This window comes from Podarcis cretensis (genome assembly GCF_951804945.1).
Source record: "Podarcis cretensis genome assembly, chromosome: 4".
NCBI lineage: Eukaryota > Metazoa > Chordata > Lepidosauria > Squamata > Lacertidae > Podarcis > Podarcis cretensis.
Genome location: NC_137173.1, coordinates 72,273,728 through 72,288,269, shown reverse-complemented (window position 1 = coordinate 72,288,269; position 14,542 = coordinate 72,273,728). Strand labels below are relative to the sequence as shown.

At 44.0% G+C, this 14,542-nt stretch overlaps 1 protein-coding gene across 1 annotated transcript in view; it reads right to left on the bottom strand.

Annotated features, from left to right (window-relative positions):
• Nucleotides 1-4,019, bottom strand: part of PRKX (protein kinase cAMP-dependent X-linked catalytic subunit) — a 65,995-nt gene extending 61,976 nt beyond the window's left edge. Inside the window, exon 1 of the mRNA XM_079972952.1 lies at nucleotides 3,432-4,019. Coding sequence (XP_079829078.1) covers nucleotides 3,432-3,618 — 187 coding nt within the window. The 5' untranslated portion in view covers nucleotides 3,619-4,019. The remainder of the gene's footprint in view (nucleotides 1-3,431) is intronic.
• Between the last annotated feature and the right edge of the window lie 10,523 nt (nucleotides 4,020-14,542).

Below are 14,542 nucleotides of genomic sequence, written 5' to 3'. Positions count from 1 at the left end.
CTGTAGAATCCTATCCATTATATTTTATCTCCACAATCAGAATGAATTTCAGGAACCTAAAGGTCGTATTGAAAATGACTTTCGAAGCGTCTGGCCCAAAATGGCAATGAGGCATTTCGTTTTGGCGACTGTCAACTTAGTTTAAGGAGCCATTTATCACCTAGCTTATATATCTGAGTTTCTAGCACTGCTACCCCACCTTTGTCCATGACAGAACTCAAGGTAGCTTAGCTTACAGATAAAAATAGAGTCATGAAAGTCACAACCACTTTGATAGTATGTCTGAAGTGAGTTACTGTCATTATGTATTTTAGCACCGCCTGCAGGAGGTATACACACAATACATGAACAACTGGTGGCAGGAAATACAAAGATGGCTTAACAGCCCATCCAAAGCTCTGCCTGGCTCTACCCACAGGGCAGAAGCAAGGATGGAGGGATGTTCCTATATCCATTCACATATCATGTGAATAGTATTCATTTTCTCTCCCATTGTTTCCCATGGATAGATTTAGCGCCTGTTCAGAAGTGTGTTTAAATCTTCCACCCGTTTGTGGTGTGTTGTTGGTATGTATGTTGGTATGTTGGGCATTCTATCATTCAGATCCAAGCCACTTCCTAGCACACACCCCTTTTGGCTCTACTGCAATCAATGCCAGTTGGACAAGGAGCTGGGACAGTTGGGGAAGGAGGCTTTGATATCAGAACTCCCTCTCCAATGCCAGAGGGAAAGATGCAACCTATCACATGGCCCCCAGGGATGCCCTTACTGCACACGCTCTTAGTTGACCCAGGGTATCCAATAATGATCATGCCTCTTGACCCATTCAACACATATATAGTTTACAGCTCCCTCCTAGTTGCCAGAACTTTTTTAGGAGGTTCACCTTACATGAAAACCATGTGCCTAGCAGGCAAATCAAGCCATGCTATAAATTCCTTTATTTGAAGACAAAACAGTTTGTTTATTCACCAGCTGAGACCCAAATTGATCAGAATAACACTGGCACACAAAATTAATATAGCTTCCCAAGAGCTGTAGCAGGAAGATTATGGGCCAATCTTGTAGATAAACCCCGAAGTTACCAGCCAGGTAAGACCCTAGTACCCTGTGTTTTCATTGTGGCTGTGAAGTACTACTGTCTTACCCTTCTCTGCAGACAGAAAGGATACTAGCTTCATAGCAAGCTATATTCCTGCCCACAGTCTTGCACAGGGGCAGAGCGATACACCCCTTCACTGCCAGCCTGATCATTCACCTGTATGAATTCCTTGCTACCAGATGTTACTCTGTCACTAAACAAATGCACATATGTGGGATGGGGTATCTTCAATATGGCTGGCTGTGCCCCTAAACCTACACCAATTCATTTTACTATATCAAATGACACTTATGGACATACACTTTTCTCCAAGGGCAGCATTTGTGCATTAGTGTAAGTACAGTGGTACCTCAGGTTACATACGCTTCAGGTTACATACGCTTCAGGTTACAGACTCCGTTAACCCAGAAATAGTGCTTCAGGTTAAAAACTTTGCTTCAGGATGAGAACAGAAATCGGGCTCTGGCGGCACGGCAGCAGCAGGAGGCCCCATTAGCTAAAGTGGTGCTTCAGGTTAAGAACAGTTTCAGGTTAAGTACGGACCTCTGGAACTTAACCTGAGGTACCACTGTATTAGCGCCAATGCAACGAGATCCCCCCTCCTCCTTCATGGACCCTGAGCCATCCCCAAATGCGCTCCAGAGGATTGGGGGGAAATCCTGAGCAGTTGGGGGGTGGGCTCCAAAGCCAGGGGGAGGAGACAAGCAGAACATTCTGTTCTGCAAGAAGAAATCACCTTAGAGCCATACTGAATACAACCCATGTAAGGAGGAACTCTGCCCCTCCCCCTCCTATGCACTTTTATAAATATGAACTCAGATGGCAGGTTTTATTTGGTGTTCGCCACCCTAAGCAGTGCTAGGCACCAAGAGGTTGGGATCTACTGTACAAAATACACAGAGTAATGTATGAAAGGGCCTTTTAAGTCGAAACAAATGGCAGCGGTTGTTTATGTCAGGTGCCCTCTCTTACAGAGTATTTCACATCAGATTTCCCCATGTGTCATATGGCACTGTAATCATATCCTCTCCTCCCCTGTGTCCCTTCTCCTTCCTCTCCCACTGCAGCCAATGCCTGCTAACAAAACCATCTACGCAGATCAGATGCAAACATCCCTCAAGAGGGGAAATTTGGGGAAGAAAGTCATGTCCAAGTCAAGGACTCCCTTGGTCCTGGTCCTGTTTAAGATTCTACAGATTATCTGCCTTTAAAAAGGAATACACATTCCAGCTCATCACGTGAACAATACTAAAATGCTTTAGATATCATGAAACCCGAGCCGCTGAACAGAAGAACAAGCCCACAGTTGCAAGCCATGTTTAATATTAACAGGAGCTTGGATGGAATTTGCAAGTGAACTGTAGGAAGAGCGCAAACACTCAGTATAAGCATAAAGAGCTATAAACATACATCAACTTACATAATTACTTCACACACACAACACTTGTGAAAGCAAGCATCAAAGTTACTTGCAACATAAGGTTATGACTGATGCACTGCTTAAACAGCATATTATTCAGTTAAACAGGCTGAACGCTCAATGATGTCGCCAGGACTCAGAGCAATTTACATGCAAATATTTTTGTTCAAAGGGTTTGTGGGTTGCAAACTCAGAGTAGTTTCTGGGATAAACAGGACCACACACTGTTTACAAAACCAGTTCAGCTTTTTGCCACCAGACAGATTTGGGCAAAATCCAGACTACTGGCAGATAAACAGAGACCAAACAGCAGACTTCTCCACATTGGGTTTGACAGTTCTCAAGCACCACTGGGCACCTGCCTGCTTCTCAACTGCCATCTGCAAAAAGCTTGTTCTGTTTCTCTCTGATAAAAAGTACTGGGGAAGCTTTCCGGATACAAAAACAGGAAGGAAGACACCAAGCCCAGATCGTGTTTAAGAAGTGAGCCTGGACGCCAAAGAAACAAACTGTTTCCTGGGCATGAGGTGCGCCCATCCATGCTTGTGGAGATGGCACAGTGTTAGCAGCTGGCAGCATCCTTTGGGGCTCTGCCCTGGGGAAGGAAAGCAATAGCAACAGCTTTCCGGTTGCCTTGGCTCTCAGAGAGAATGATCTCCAAAAGGAGGGGCACCGCAAGGTTGTATTTCACTACCTGGTCTAGGGAGCGCCCCAGAGGTATGGCATTGTGAGCACAGAGGTGACCAGAATTGCGTATCGCGAGGGCGCTAAAAAGAAGGGGGGGTGTCCCTTGCCAGTCAGAGACGCCTCTTAAACCTGGTGGGTGGTCATGGGGGGGCGGCTGCAGACGAGCACGTTCTATCCCCCCTTCCTTTGTTTTTCATTGGCTGGCGCCCAGCCTCACTCACCAACAGTGGCTAAGGTCTCCAGATCCTCCAGTCGATAAGCCGGCGAGTCCGGCGCCGGGTGCGCCGGAGAGCCTCGGCCGGCAGGACTGGAAGACGGCGCGGGCTGGGGCTCGCCGGTGCCGCCCGCCTCGCAGCCGCCGGGGCTCCTGGCCCCTACTTTCGCCCGCACGGCGCTCAGCGTCTCCATGGGGCGGCGAGGGGAGGGAGGAAGAAAAGGCGCGCCCTGTCAAGGCAAAAGGGCGAAGTTTGGGGCGCCGGCGCCGGCCCGGCCTCCTTCCCTCTTCAGCAGCTGCCGCTGCCCCGAGCCCGGCCCGGGTGTCGGAGGAGCCTCTCGGCAGCTGCAAAGCGGCGGCTGGCGCCCCGCATCGCGCCCGGGCGCAGCTTCTTGGCTTGCCTGGTTGCGTGTGCGTGTGATGTGCGCGCGCGCTCGCCTCGCTCTCTGGAGACCGGTCGTGCGCCTTCGCTCCTCGCGCGCTTCCCGCCGGCGCCTCAGCGCAGACAATGGGGCTTGCCCGAGTCTCGCTCTCTGCCTCACTCGCCCGCCCGCCAGCCAGCCGGTCGGTCGGTCGCACGCGGGGATGAGAGGGCGGGGCTTGGCTTCCTGCAGCTGCGGCAAGAGCCGGAGAGAGGGCGGGGCGCGCGGGCGAGGCGAGGCGAGAGAGAAAAGCGGGAGGAGGAGCAACAAACGACCGGCTGGAGGGAGCTGCTGCTTGAAATTTACAACGAAAACACGCCGCAACGCTGCTGCCTGCCTTTCGCACATGGCTCTTGCAGCTGCTGAGGCGGTCTCCCCCTGCCCTCCTTTTTAAAATAATCCTGTCAGAAGCTGAAGGGCGAGGGGTGCCCCCCCCGCACACCCCGGCCCTTTTCGTGCACCTTTCTTGGTGCTTTGGAGGAGCTGTGAGAATTCCTGAGAAGCGCGCGCTTCTCTTCCCCTTAGGTTTAGACGCCGCCAGTTGCATTTTCTTTGATTGGTCTTCAAGGCAATCCTCCCGCCCCCGTCTGAGAGTGGGAGACCTCATTACCTCAGTGGCTATTGGACAAAGAGGTGTGCGTGGGCGGAGCCAAGAGAGGCAGGCGGGGCAGTTGTCCCCCCCCCCCCATCAAGTAAATCAATAAAAGTACTTAAACTAACTGAGGATCTTCGTCCCCCAACTTAAAACCCGGCTACACCCATGGAAGGTTTTAAAGCACAATTATTTTAGCTCTGCATTTTGACCCTCAAAGCCATTTTTCTCGATGTCCATTGGGTGTTTCCACTGCTCAAACCAGCTTCAATGCTGGAAGCCTGGCATAATAAAAAGGGGTTTATAAATAGATTATATATAAATTTGCCTGCTGTTTAATAGGGGCAATTTCACCAGGCAATTTGCTCACCTTGTAAGAAAATGGTCATGAGGATTAGGCCCGAATTACAGCTGCCATCCAGTGAATTATTGTTAATTGGGGCTATTAGCAGTAAATGTTTGAATCAAGGCCACTGGCTAACTATGGATGATTTTTCTTGACTAATAGCCACAGATTTGTCAATGTGCGCTTTTGGGGAGGGATAGTGATAGAATGTTCAAATGTGCAGGGAGCAACAAAAATAGTGCAATGGGAGGAAATGAAGCTATTTAAAATGAAATTTAAAAACACAGCACCACGTTTTCCAAAGCTTGAAGTAAGGGGTTGAAGGTTAGGTCTGAAAACCTGCATACAGGTTTGCTCAGTCCTATTTGCTCAACCTATGCATGCCCCTAATATAGATTTGAAACCTAGAACAAAAGGTAAGCCCTAAGCTCCATCCAAATTTCCATATTGCAAAAGTATGGTGGGGGAATCTTGATTTGTTGAGTATTATACAGTGTGTGTGTGTGTGTGTATAATCTTATACGTTGCTGTGTGCTAATGCAGTTTTCATGAGGAGCAGTAATCTTGATAATGCAAATGTTCATAAATATTTAAAGATGCCTCTCACCCTAGTAATTGATTGTACCTAATGAGCAAAGGTCATTCTACATACAGTGAAACTAATAGGATGAAGCCAGGATTGCAGCAAACAAGTTTTCAGGAAGTGGTGCCTGAATTACATCACAGTTAAATAGGCAAATAACATAACCATTTTAAATCCAAGCATAAATAAAAGAATAAGATGTGCTATGTTTCATTCTTCAACAAGGTTTTATTCTGGTAACATAACTTCTGTTTAATTTACTTAGGTAACTCCTAGTTTCCCTTTACTCATCCATATATACATTCTGTGTTTCACCCTGTAATCTCAGTATGTAAAATACCAGACAAGACAGAATAAAGTGGGTGTCTCTGCTGGCTTCTGATGTGTTGGATTGAAAACTTTAGTTTGAGTTGGAAAATGGCTTAGAGGTTGTTATGGTCTGCTTCCAGTTTAGGTGGGGCTCAGCCAGTTACGAAACAAAATGTGTTCCGCTGATTTTTCTTGATGTCATACCAAGTGAAATTAAAAATGGCACTTTGCGGGGTGGTGGGCTCTAAGACACATTAACAGTTCATGTAATCATCCAGCCAGTTTGACTGGAGGCAGTGTTGACCGACACCATTTCTGTATCACAGACTCCTTTCTTGCCATATAAGATCTTAGAGGAATTATTTCAGTTATTTGTTCACTACTACTGATTTGGCTGGGTCTGCTTGTACCCACTACAACCATATCATTGGATATCTGGGGCATTTGTGTGAACAACTGTACAATTGCTCCCAAGACCACTAGGGAGACCTACTGCCTGAGATGCCATGATCTAATAAAAAAACTGCAACTAGCCCTATTGTAAACATTCAGTATGCAAAAGCTTTTCTGCATGTGTGAAATCACACTTAGCTGAAGTCAACAGGAAGAGCACTGCTCAAGAATGTCAATTGCTACGGGCAAGCCAGGCCAAAGTGTAGTACTATTAACTGCCACTGAATTAAACTAGCAGACTTAACCACCTGCTTAAATATTTTCTATTGTCATAATTTTAAAATTGCTTTATTTTGGATAGATTGTGCGCTGTGTATTTCATTGCTGTCATTTATATAAAGGCAATAAAATATTATTTGCTTTTATCAGTCTGACTTTTCTGGCTGGAAATTTTCAAAATCGTTTTTTTTCTTTTTCATACGTAATGGTTTTCCAATATGACTCATGTTTTAACAAGCCTCCTTCTGTGACACATTTGCATTCCACTGAACTGGAGGCAGAAGCCCAAATAGTTGCAATGAATCAATAGAAGAGCCTTCAGTCTCCATGTGGTGTCCTAACAGCATCCTGTTACAATATCTTTTTTCATCAGACAAATAAGAATGATAATATGCTGGTTCCCATAGACCAGATCATCTGCACATGTGTCACAGCTTACAGAAGCTTGTGCAGCAGGCATAGCAGGCTAGTTGCCCAGAAGGAATTGCTAGTTGTCCCAAGTAAATAATTAACTGCAAGGCTAGCACTGCAATTCTGTTAAGTACATACTTGAGAGTAAGCTTTCCTGAACAAAGTGGAGCTTACTTCTATATAAACAAACACAGAACTGGGCTGCACAACTGCAGTTCTATGCATGTTTGCTTAAGAGTATTTTCCTCTGAGTTCAGTGGGTCAGTCGTACCTCCAGGTAAAACATGAACTTTGGGCTGCATTTTTATAAAATACATAACTCAGCCTTGCATTTAAACATGCAAATGGTAGCCATAAACTAGGAAGTGGGAACCTCCAGACCATGGGTTGAATAAAGCCTGCCAGTGGTCCTAGTTTGGCCCATAAGACAATTTCCCTCACCACATCCGTCTGCCCCACAGCTGGCATTATATGACATCATTTGGAGCATAGGGTTTGCATTCAGCACCTTTTGAATTTGGTGCCAAATGCAAGCATTGCCGGGATTGGTTCTATGCAGGAGGTTCTGCATCTTTTTTATTTCTGTGCCAGCTGCAAGTCCCATCGAGATCGACTCCACTTAGCAGCTCCTGGGTGGAGCCTGCTGAAAGCAAGAGTTATATTTTGCTTTTGGCAGGAATTTGTGGAGTGGAAACTTGAATTCAAGCCATGACTGCAAAGGAAGAAAGGAACAATTGGGAGAATGCTCTTAGAGTGTGCTCCCAATTCTTCCTTTGAATGGAATCATTGATACCATAGGAGCCATCCATCTGTCCAAAGTGAGCTGTGGAGGGTGGGACAGTTCTGTCACCACTAGATTTGCCTAGTGAGGGTGGGCACACCTGTCAATGCTGAGAACTGTGCCACTGACAATGGCTGATGTCTATCACAAACTTAGATACTGTGTTATGTGAAGATGGGGAGAAATTCAATGGGGAGAAATTCAATGCAGTTCACATTTATAGGTAACTGCCCAATTCACACCTTCCAAAACACTATGAAAATCAAAGCAGTCATCCTCTAAAACTTGACTTAATCTGAATTTTGCAATGCAGTTTTCAAACCAGTATTTACAAAATGCATGTACAGTGGTACCTCGGGTTACATATGCTTCAGGTTACAGACTCTGCTAACCCAGAAATAGTACCTCAGGTTAAGAACTTTGCTTCAGGATGAGAACAGAAATCATGCTCCGGCATCACAGCAGCAGCGGAAGGCCCTGTTAGCTAAAGTGGTGCTTCAAGTTAAGAACAGTTTCAGGTTAAGAACGGACCTCCGGAACAAATTAAGTACTTAACCCGAGGTACCACTGTATTAGCAGAAAGCATGCATAAACAAATCACTCAAGAGAGCATACAAAAATGCTTGTAGTCTCAGGAAAATTGCTAGCAAAAATATGCATATTGGTTAAAACTGCATACAAAACTGGGTTTATTAGGAGAAAGTCAAACTAAAGTGCTGGTGAATGTTCATTCCTTTTTTTAAAATGGCAAGTTGCTGTAGAAATGTGAAGAACTAAATTTAAGATTGGGAAAAATTAGAAACTGGAGAATGGAAATTGGCAGATCCTTCCATTCCTAGTTGTGAGCCTCCCTAGCTCCTGGATTCCTGCCTGTCATTTTCAAAGGCATTACATTAGTTTTCAATATCATACATTTTCTGATTGCATCCAATTCAAATACCTTAAGAACAGGGGTACATTATTCAAAACTTATCTGCTTATTGACCTACACCAACCATATTGCTACTCTCCAGAGTAAGTAAAAGTTACATTTGCTTTCTTACTGAAAATGGGAGAGGAATGTCATCTCAGTTTCTTAATAAAGATGTATATGAGGGAATAACTGAATTATCCTTTTCTGACTGTGTGCCTAGTTGAACAGTGAAGCATCAAGGCCAATGGACCTGTCTTGACATTTGAACTCATTGTCAAACAGGCTGTTATTTGTTTGGAAATCAATGAGGTTCACATGATTGTACAACGTGGGGACCATGGTGAAGTTTCTTTTCATATATATATAAGGAAGAAGGATGGGGAGCGGACTGTATGGTGTTTCTATTTGTGACTCTGCATTGTTTGACTTCTGTGATTCATGAGTTATGTCAAGTTTACCATCCAATTTATCATATAAACACAACCACTAGACTCTGGACCTTGTTCAAACATACGCACGAGATTAATGAGTCAGAGTTTCTTCTGCAGATGGCAATTGTGCTAGTCCAGAGTTTACATATGATTTCAATTAATCATGTTTTATTTTCTAATTTAATGTTCATTTTGCTTTAAAACCGCCTTAACGATGACAAAAATGAATATAAATTTTATAACATTTCTTGTGACTATTTCCTCATTTTAGTATTTATTGTATAAATTTTGTTAGTGTGTGAATTAGGGTGAAAGGACTAATACTTTGAACGATATAATATTCATGAGATATGCGGGCACAGGCAACTTCTTCAATTACTTGTCAACTCAGTATGCATTGACTTTTTTTTAGAATTAGCTAGTCTAGTAAGAATTGTTTTTTGATGGGTTTGTAGATTGAGTTGAGAACTCATATCTAGATAATGTTCTGTATGCCTGTATTACTGCATGCCCTCTTCTACTGAACCACTTTGCAAGCACAGGTTGGAGCAATCTTTATTCGAAAAAAACTCCTATACTGTCCTTTATTATCTATTGCAAGGCAGTGTGCAATGTATTAAAACAATGTGCAGCCATCAGCAAAACAAACAGCATAAAACAACAGCAGAAGGTGATTACTCAAAAGTACTTAAAAAAACCTTAAGGCCCTAGGTAAGCACTAGGTGAACCCCACAGATGGAGTTCTGCATGTGGGGTCTCACAGCCCAACAAGAGAAAAGCTATGATATAAAAAATCTGAAAGGAAGGGAGACTTAATAGTCCGGAGGGAACATTTAACATCCAAGAATAACGTCCTCAACTTCCCCTATTAAGAACTGCAGTGGTTAAAAAATAGTGTAGCTGACAGAATAAGTAGGCCTGCAAGTATTTGTACCAATGGCAGTCAGGTCCATAACAGTGAGCAGAAGAGGAATAACTACTGTGAGGGGCACAGAGAGAAGAAACACCATGGTGCATCTGCATCAACACAACTAGCTGCCTCCATCTGCCCCAGCTGCAACAAAACATCTCTCTCCCATAGCTTTCTCCTCAGCCACAGCTGGTGCTTCAACCTTCTGACAGTTTGACTTCACCCCTTAAAGGTGCACTGCTCCTGAGACAGACAGATGCCAACAACAACCTTCTTATACAGTCCCATTTGCATGATTACAAATCTTTAAACTCTGTGGCAACAGCTGAGCAGGATTGAAGACAGGGATGCCAAGAGGCAGAGGGATGAATTTAGACTGGACAAATTGGCACAGAAGTAAAGATGCCAAGCTAAGGTGGTAAGAGAAAGCAGGGAGGAAAGGCAGTGCAGAGGAATCAGAAGGGTAAGAGACAGAAAGGTGGGATATGAATAACTGGAGGCTGATGAAAGAGAGGAGGTGACAGAGATATAAGACAGGTATGAGGAACTTCTAGCTTGTGGGCAGATTGTGCCCCTTCAGCCCTTTCTATCTGACCCTTGAGACTCTACCTAATCCATCACAAGTCCTGTTCCACACTCTCCTTAAGCGTTTTGGCCTGACTGGAATGTGTCCTTGGACTCTGACAGTGCTTTTTGCTTGTCTGGATGGAGAGAGGTGTGTATAGAAATCTTTGACTTTTGCACATCTGGAATATAGCTGACTGTGCAAAGATAAGAGTTGCACTCACTGCTCCACTCACCTTTGTTGCAAGCTTTCCCCACTGTCCTTAGATGGTTGTGTAAGATGGACTGTGGCTATTGGGCTGAACAAAGTTTCCTGCCTGCCCCTGGTCTAAAGGAACAGAGAAGATAAATCTGGAAAGAGAGGGAAGTAGCAAAGGAGAAATGGAAGGAGTATGGGATCTCAAAGGATTGGCATATAAAGCATTAAGAGGAAGGATGATGGGTCAGTACTGGTTACAAAGAGGAATGTTGACTGCAACTTGACTTCCCAGCGATATCCTTCCTATGGTAAGATTATGCTCACATTTCCACCATTTGGTGGACGTATAAGTTCTAGAAGTAAATCTACATAATATGGCGTATTCTAATGATATAGTCAGTCCCTTTCATGTTTCTACATTGAACAAAGCATCCTTTGCTCACAATGACACTGAGTCATGCTTAAAGCGCTGGCAAAACAGGTTCTTTTTAAGATCGTGGTTAATTAAGTTGTAGTTTAGAATCAAGGTTTGACTCCAGGACAATCACTTAGAACAGAAACATCCTACCCTAGCAAAAGAAAAGCATTTCTGGGTCAGTCATGCAGAATATGGAGAATCCTTTCTGAGTTGCACAAGAGACGAATTCTGCACTTGCATTTTTGTGAACTTTAAAACCCAGCCCTTCAAATGTTATTGTTCTGGCAAGCGTACATAGTTCCAACAATTGTACAATCAAAGAGGCATTAGCGCAAAAGCTTACAAGGCATCCTCTATAAATCAGGCTATTAATGTAGACAGTTCCAGCAACATCTAAACAGGCCAAAAGTTAATTGCCCTTGCAGATCTAGAAATGTTCTTAGTCCTTAACATTTATGCACTCCTTTCAGTATTAAATATTTACTTTTGTTTTGTGTCAGTGTCACCCTCCTTAGATAGCTGAAGGTAATTACCGTCCTCATTCCGACACAGTACAAGTGTGTTCTAAAGCAGCTCATTGCAGTTGCATCGTTAAATAGATTCTCTTTGGGAATTGCTGGGTCTTGGAAGAAGGCATAGTGATGGGCAATGCTACCTGCTGTCATCTAAGATCAAAGGCTCGTGCCGCCCAGCTGAGAAGCTGGGACATCCTTGGCTTGCCAGATCATTTCTCCCACACCCCAAAGTAAATTATCAGATAGACACAAATCCATCTAAAAGCTACCACTGTTCTATCACACTTTGCATGGGGATGGGGATCCTCAGGCCTGGGGACCAAATGTGCCTGTCCACAGCATCTCTTTCTGGCCCTCAGGACTCTTCTCAGGCCATACTCCTCACCAGTCCTACTTTCCACCCTTCTGGGATATTTTTCCTTGGTTAGAATGTTTCCTTACTGCTTATTGCTTGCCCAGATGGAGGATAGAGAGGGGTGTGTGCAAAAACTAGGTACCACTAAAAAGGTAAAATTCGCATTTCTTGTTTTTCTCATGCCTCTAAAGTGACTGGGAAACACAAATCAGAATAAGACCAAACAAAGAAAAGCACACTTGATTCTTAATGGCTGGAATTTGCTTGTTGCCAGTGTTTTTCCTGTTTCTCTATTCAGCTCATACAGGTAAAGGTAAAGGGACCCCTGACCATTAGGTCCAGTCGTGGCCGACTCTGGGGTTGCGCGCTCATCTCGCTTTATTGGCCGAGGGAGCCGGTGTTTGACCGCAGACAGCTTCTGGGTCATGTGGCCAGCATGACTAAGCCGCTTCTGGCGAACCAGAGCAGCACACGGAAATGCCGTTTACCTTCCTGCCGGAGCGGTACCTATTTATCTACTTGCACTTTGATGTGCTTTTGAACTGCTAGGTTGGCAGGAACAGGGACCAAGCAAAGGGAGCTCACCCCATTGCAGGGATTTGAACTGCCAACCTTCTAATTGGCAAGCCCTAGGCTCTGTGGTTTAACCCACAGCGCCACCCGCATCATAGAAAGGGTTCAACTATTATAGAATGGACTTCATATGGTTTTTTTTTACAGATAAGCTGTGGGTTGTTATCTGTTGGCCATACTCAGAGTAGACTCATTTAATTAATGAATATCACCAGCTGAGGTCCACTGTAAGTATGACTTATACTGGATACAATTATTTGTTTAATTTATCTATCTAAATATCAAATCACCTTTTACCTGGATCTTCCTTTATGAATCTCTAGACCCTTAGCTATTCAATGTACTTCTCCCCAACTCCCATCTAGGATTAAACCTTTTAGGCTGGAATCCCAGGGCTTCTTTTTTAGCAAGAACTCACCAGAACTCAGTTCCAGCAACTCTCAGGTGGATGCCATTGCCATCATAAGAGAACAAGGGAGGCATTCATGGTGAGTTCTGGTACCTTGTTTTCTAGAAGAATAGCACTGTGGAATCCTATACACCAAAATTATTAAGGGTCTTGGCAGACCCCTTTTTTTTTTTTTTTTTTTGCTTTTTTCACAATTGTCATGTTCTCTGTTAGTTGGTGTATGATTTTTATTATATATTTACAGATCACCTGACTGACATTTGTGGACCACAGCTTTGGAAAGCCTGCTAAACATCCGTAAAGGTAAAGGGACCCCTGACCGTTAAGTCCAGTCACGGACAACTCTGGGGTTGTGGCGCTCATCTGGCTTTACTGGCCGAGGGAGCCGGCGTACAGCTTCTGGGTCATGTGGCCAACATGACTAAGCTGCTTCTGGCGAACCAGAGCAGCGCATGGAAACACCGTTTACCTTCCTGCCAGAGTGGTACCTATTTATCTACTTGCACTTTGACATGCTTTTAAACTGCTAGATTGGCAGGAGCAGGGACCGAGCAACGGGAGCTCCCCCTTACTCAAGAGTAAATGCTAATGAACTTCAGAGTTCATTGGTATATGATTGTTCTCCCGTATATCACTTGCTTCATGAGAAGTGTTAGATTGTTTGTATTTATCTTTGAAATGTGTCATCACCCACCCCCACCCCCGGTGAGTGTTTCTGTCTTAAATTGTTCATTATGCCTCTTGAGTATCTCACAGTGAGGACACTTTTTTCTTCTGGAACTGCTGAAAGAGAATATTATTTCTATTATGGCATTTTAAGCTTGTGTATTTTAGATTCCAAAACAAGCTGCAGTAATGATTTCCCAAAACAATCCTGAGCACTTTGCTTTTGCTGAGCCATCTCATCTTGGCTCTACAGCTGAATTGATTTTGCAGCCTTCTTCCTTTGCTACTGAGAGCGCATTTGTTGATCACTTTTCAGCATCTCATTCTTCACCCTCTTGGCTGTTGCTACACAGGTACTTGTGGTAGTGAGAGGCTATCATGAATATTTATTAGAAATGGCTTTCTGATTCAGTTGTGCTCAGGAAATGCATTTGTTAAAGAGGAAGATATGGATGTTGACAATGAAAGCAAAACCTTGTAATAATTTTGGCTTCACAATAAACACAATGTGGTGCAGTATTCATTCTAAAAATATATATCTAATATTTCACATTTAAATAACACTTTAGATTACCACCCTCTTCTTATGCGTTGACTGAATTTGGGCATTCGTCCATAGCTTCATAAACCACAATCTGATTTACTATCTGGTTTATTCCTGACACTAAACCAGAGTTCCTTGGTTCAGATGTTGCAGCAAATTCCAAGGTACCCAAGCTTTATGCGAGTCAGAGTCTCTGTGACAAAACTGGTGTGTGGCAGAAAGAAAGGAGGGGTTCATAAAGTGGTGGGTAAATGAACATTTTTGGCCATTGTCTCAACAATCCATATGCCAAACTTGTAAGGTAAGCAGTAGCTTATGGTCAACGACAGATTTGAATGAAGTCTTTTCTGATTCACAAAACAGTCCCTCAGCTGTGCATCCCAAACTGTATGTCTTGTGCATCCCAGGGGAGAGGTACCCATGCTGTGGGGAAACTTAGATAGCCCATCACAAGCAGTATCCTAAAGCTGGAAATGAAGGGATAGGAGCCAGGAGAATCAGCTCT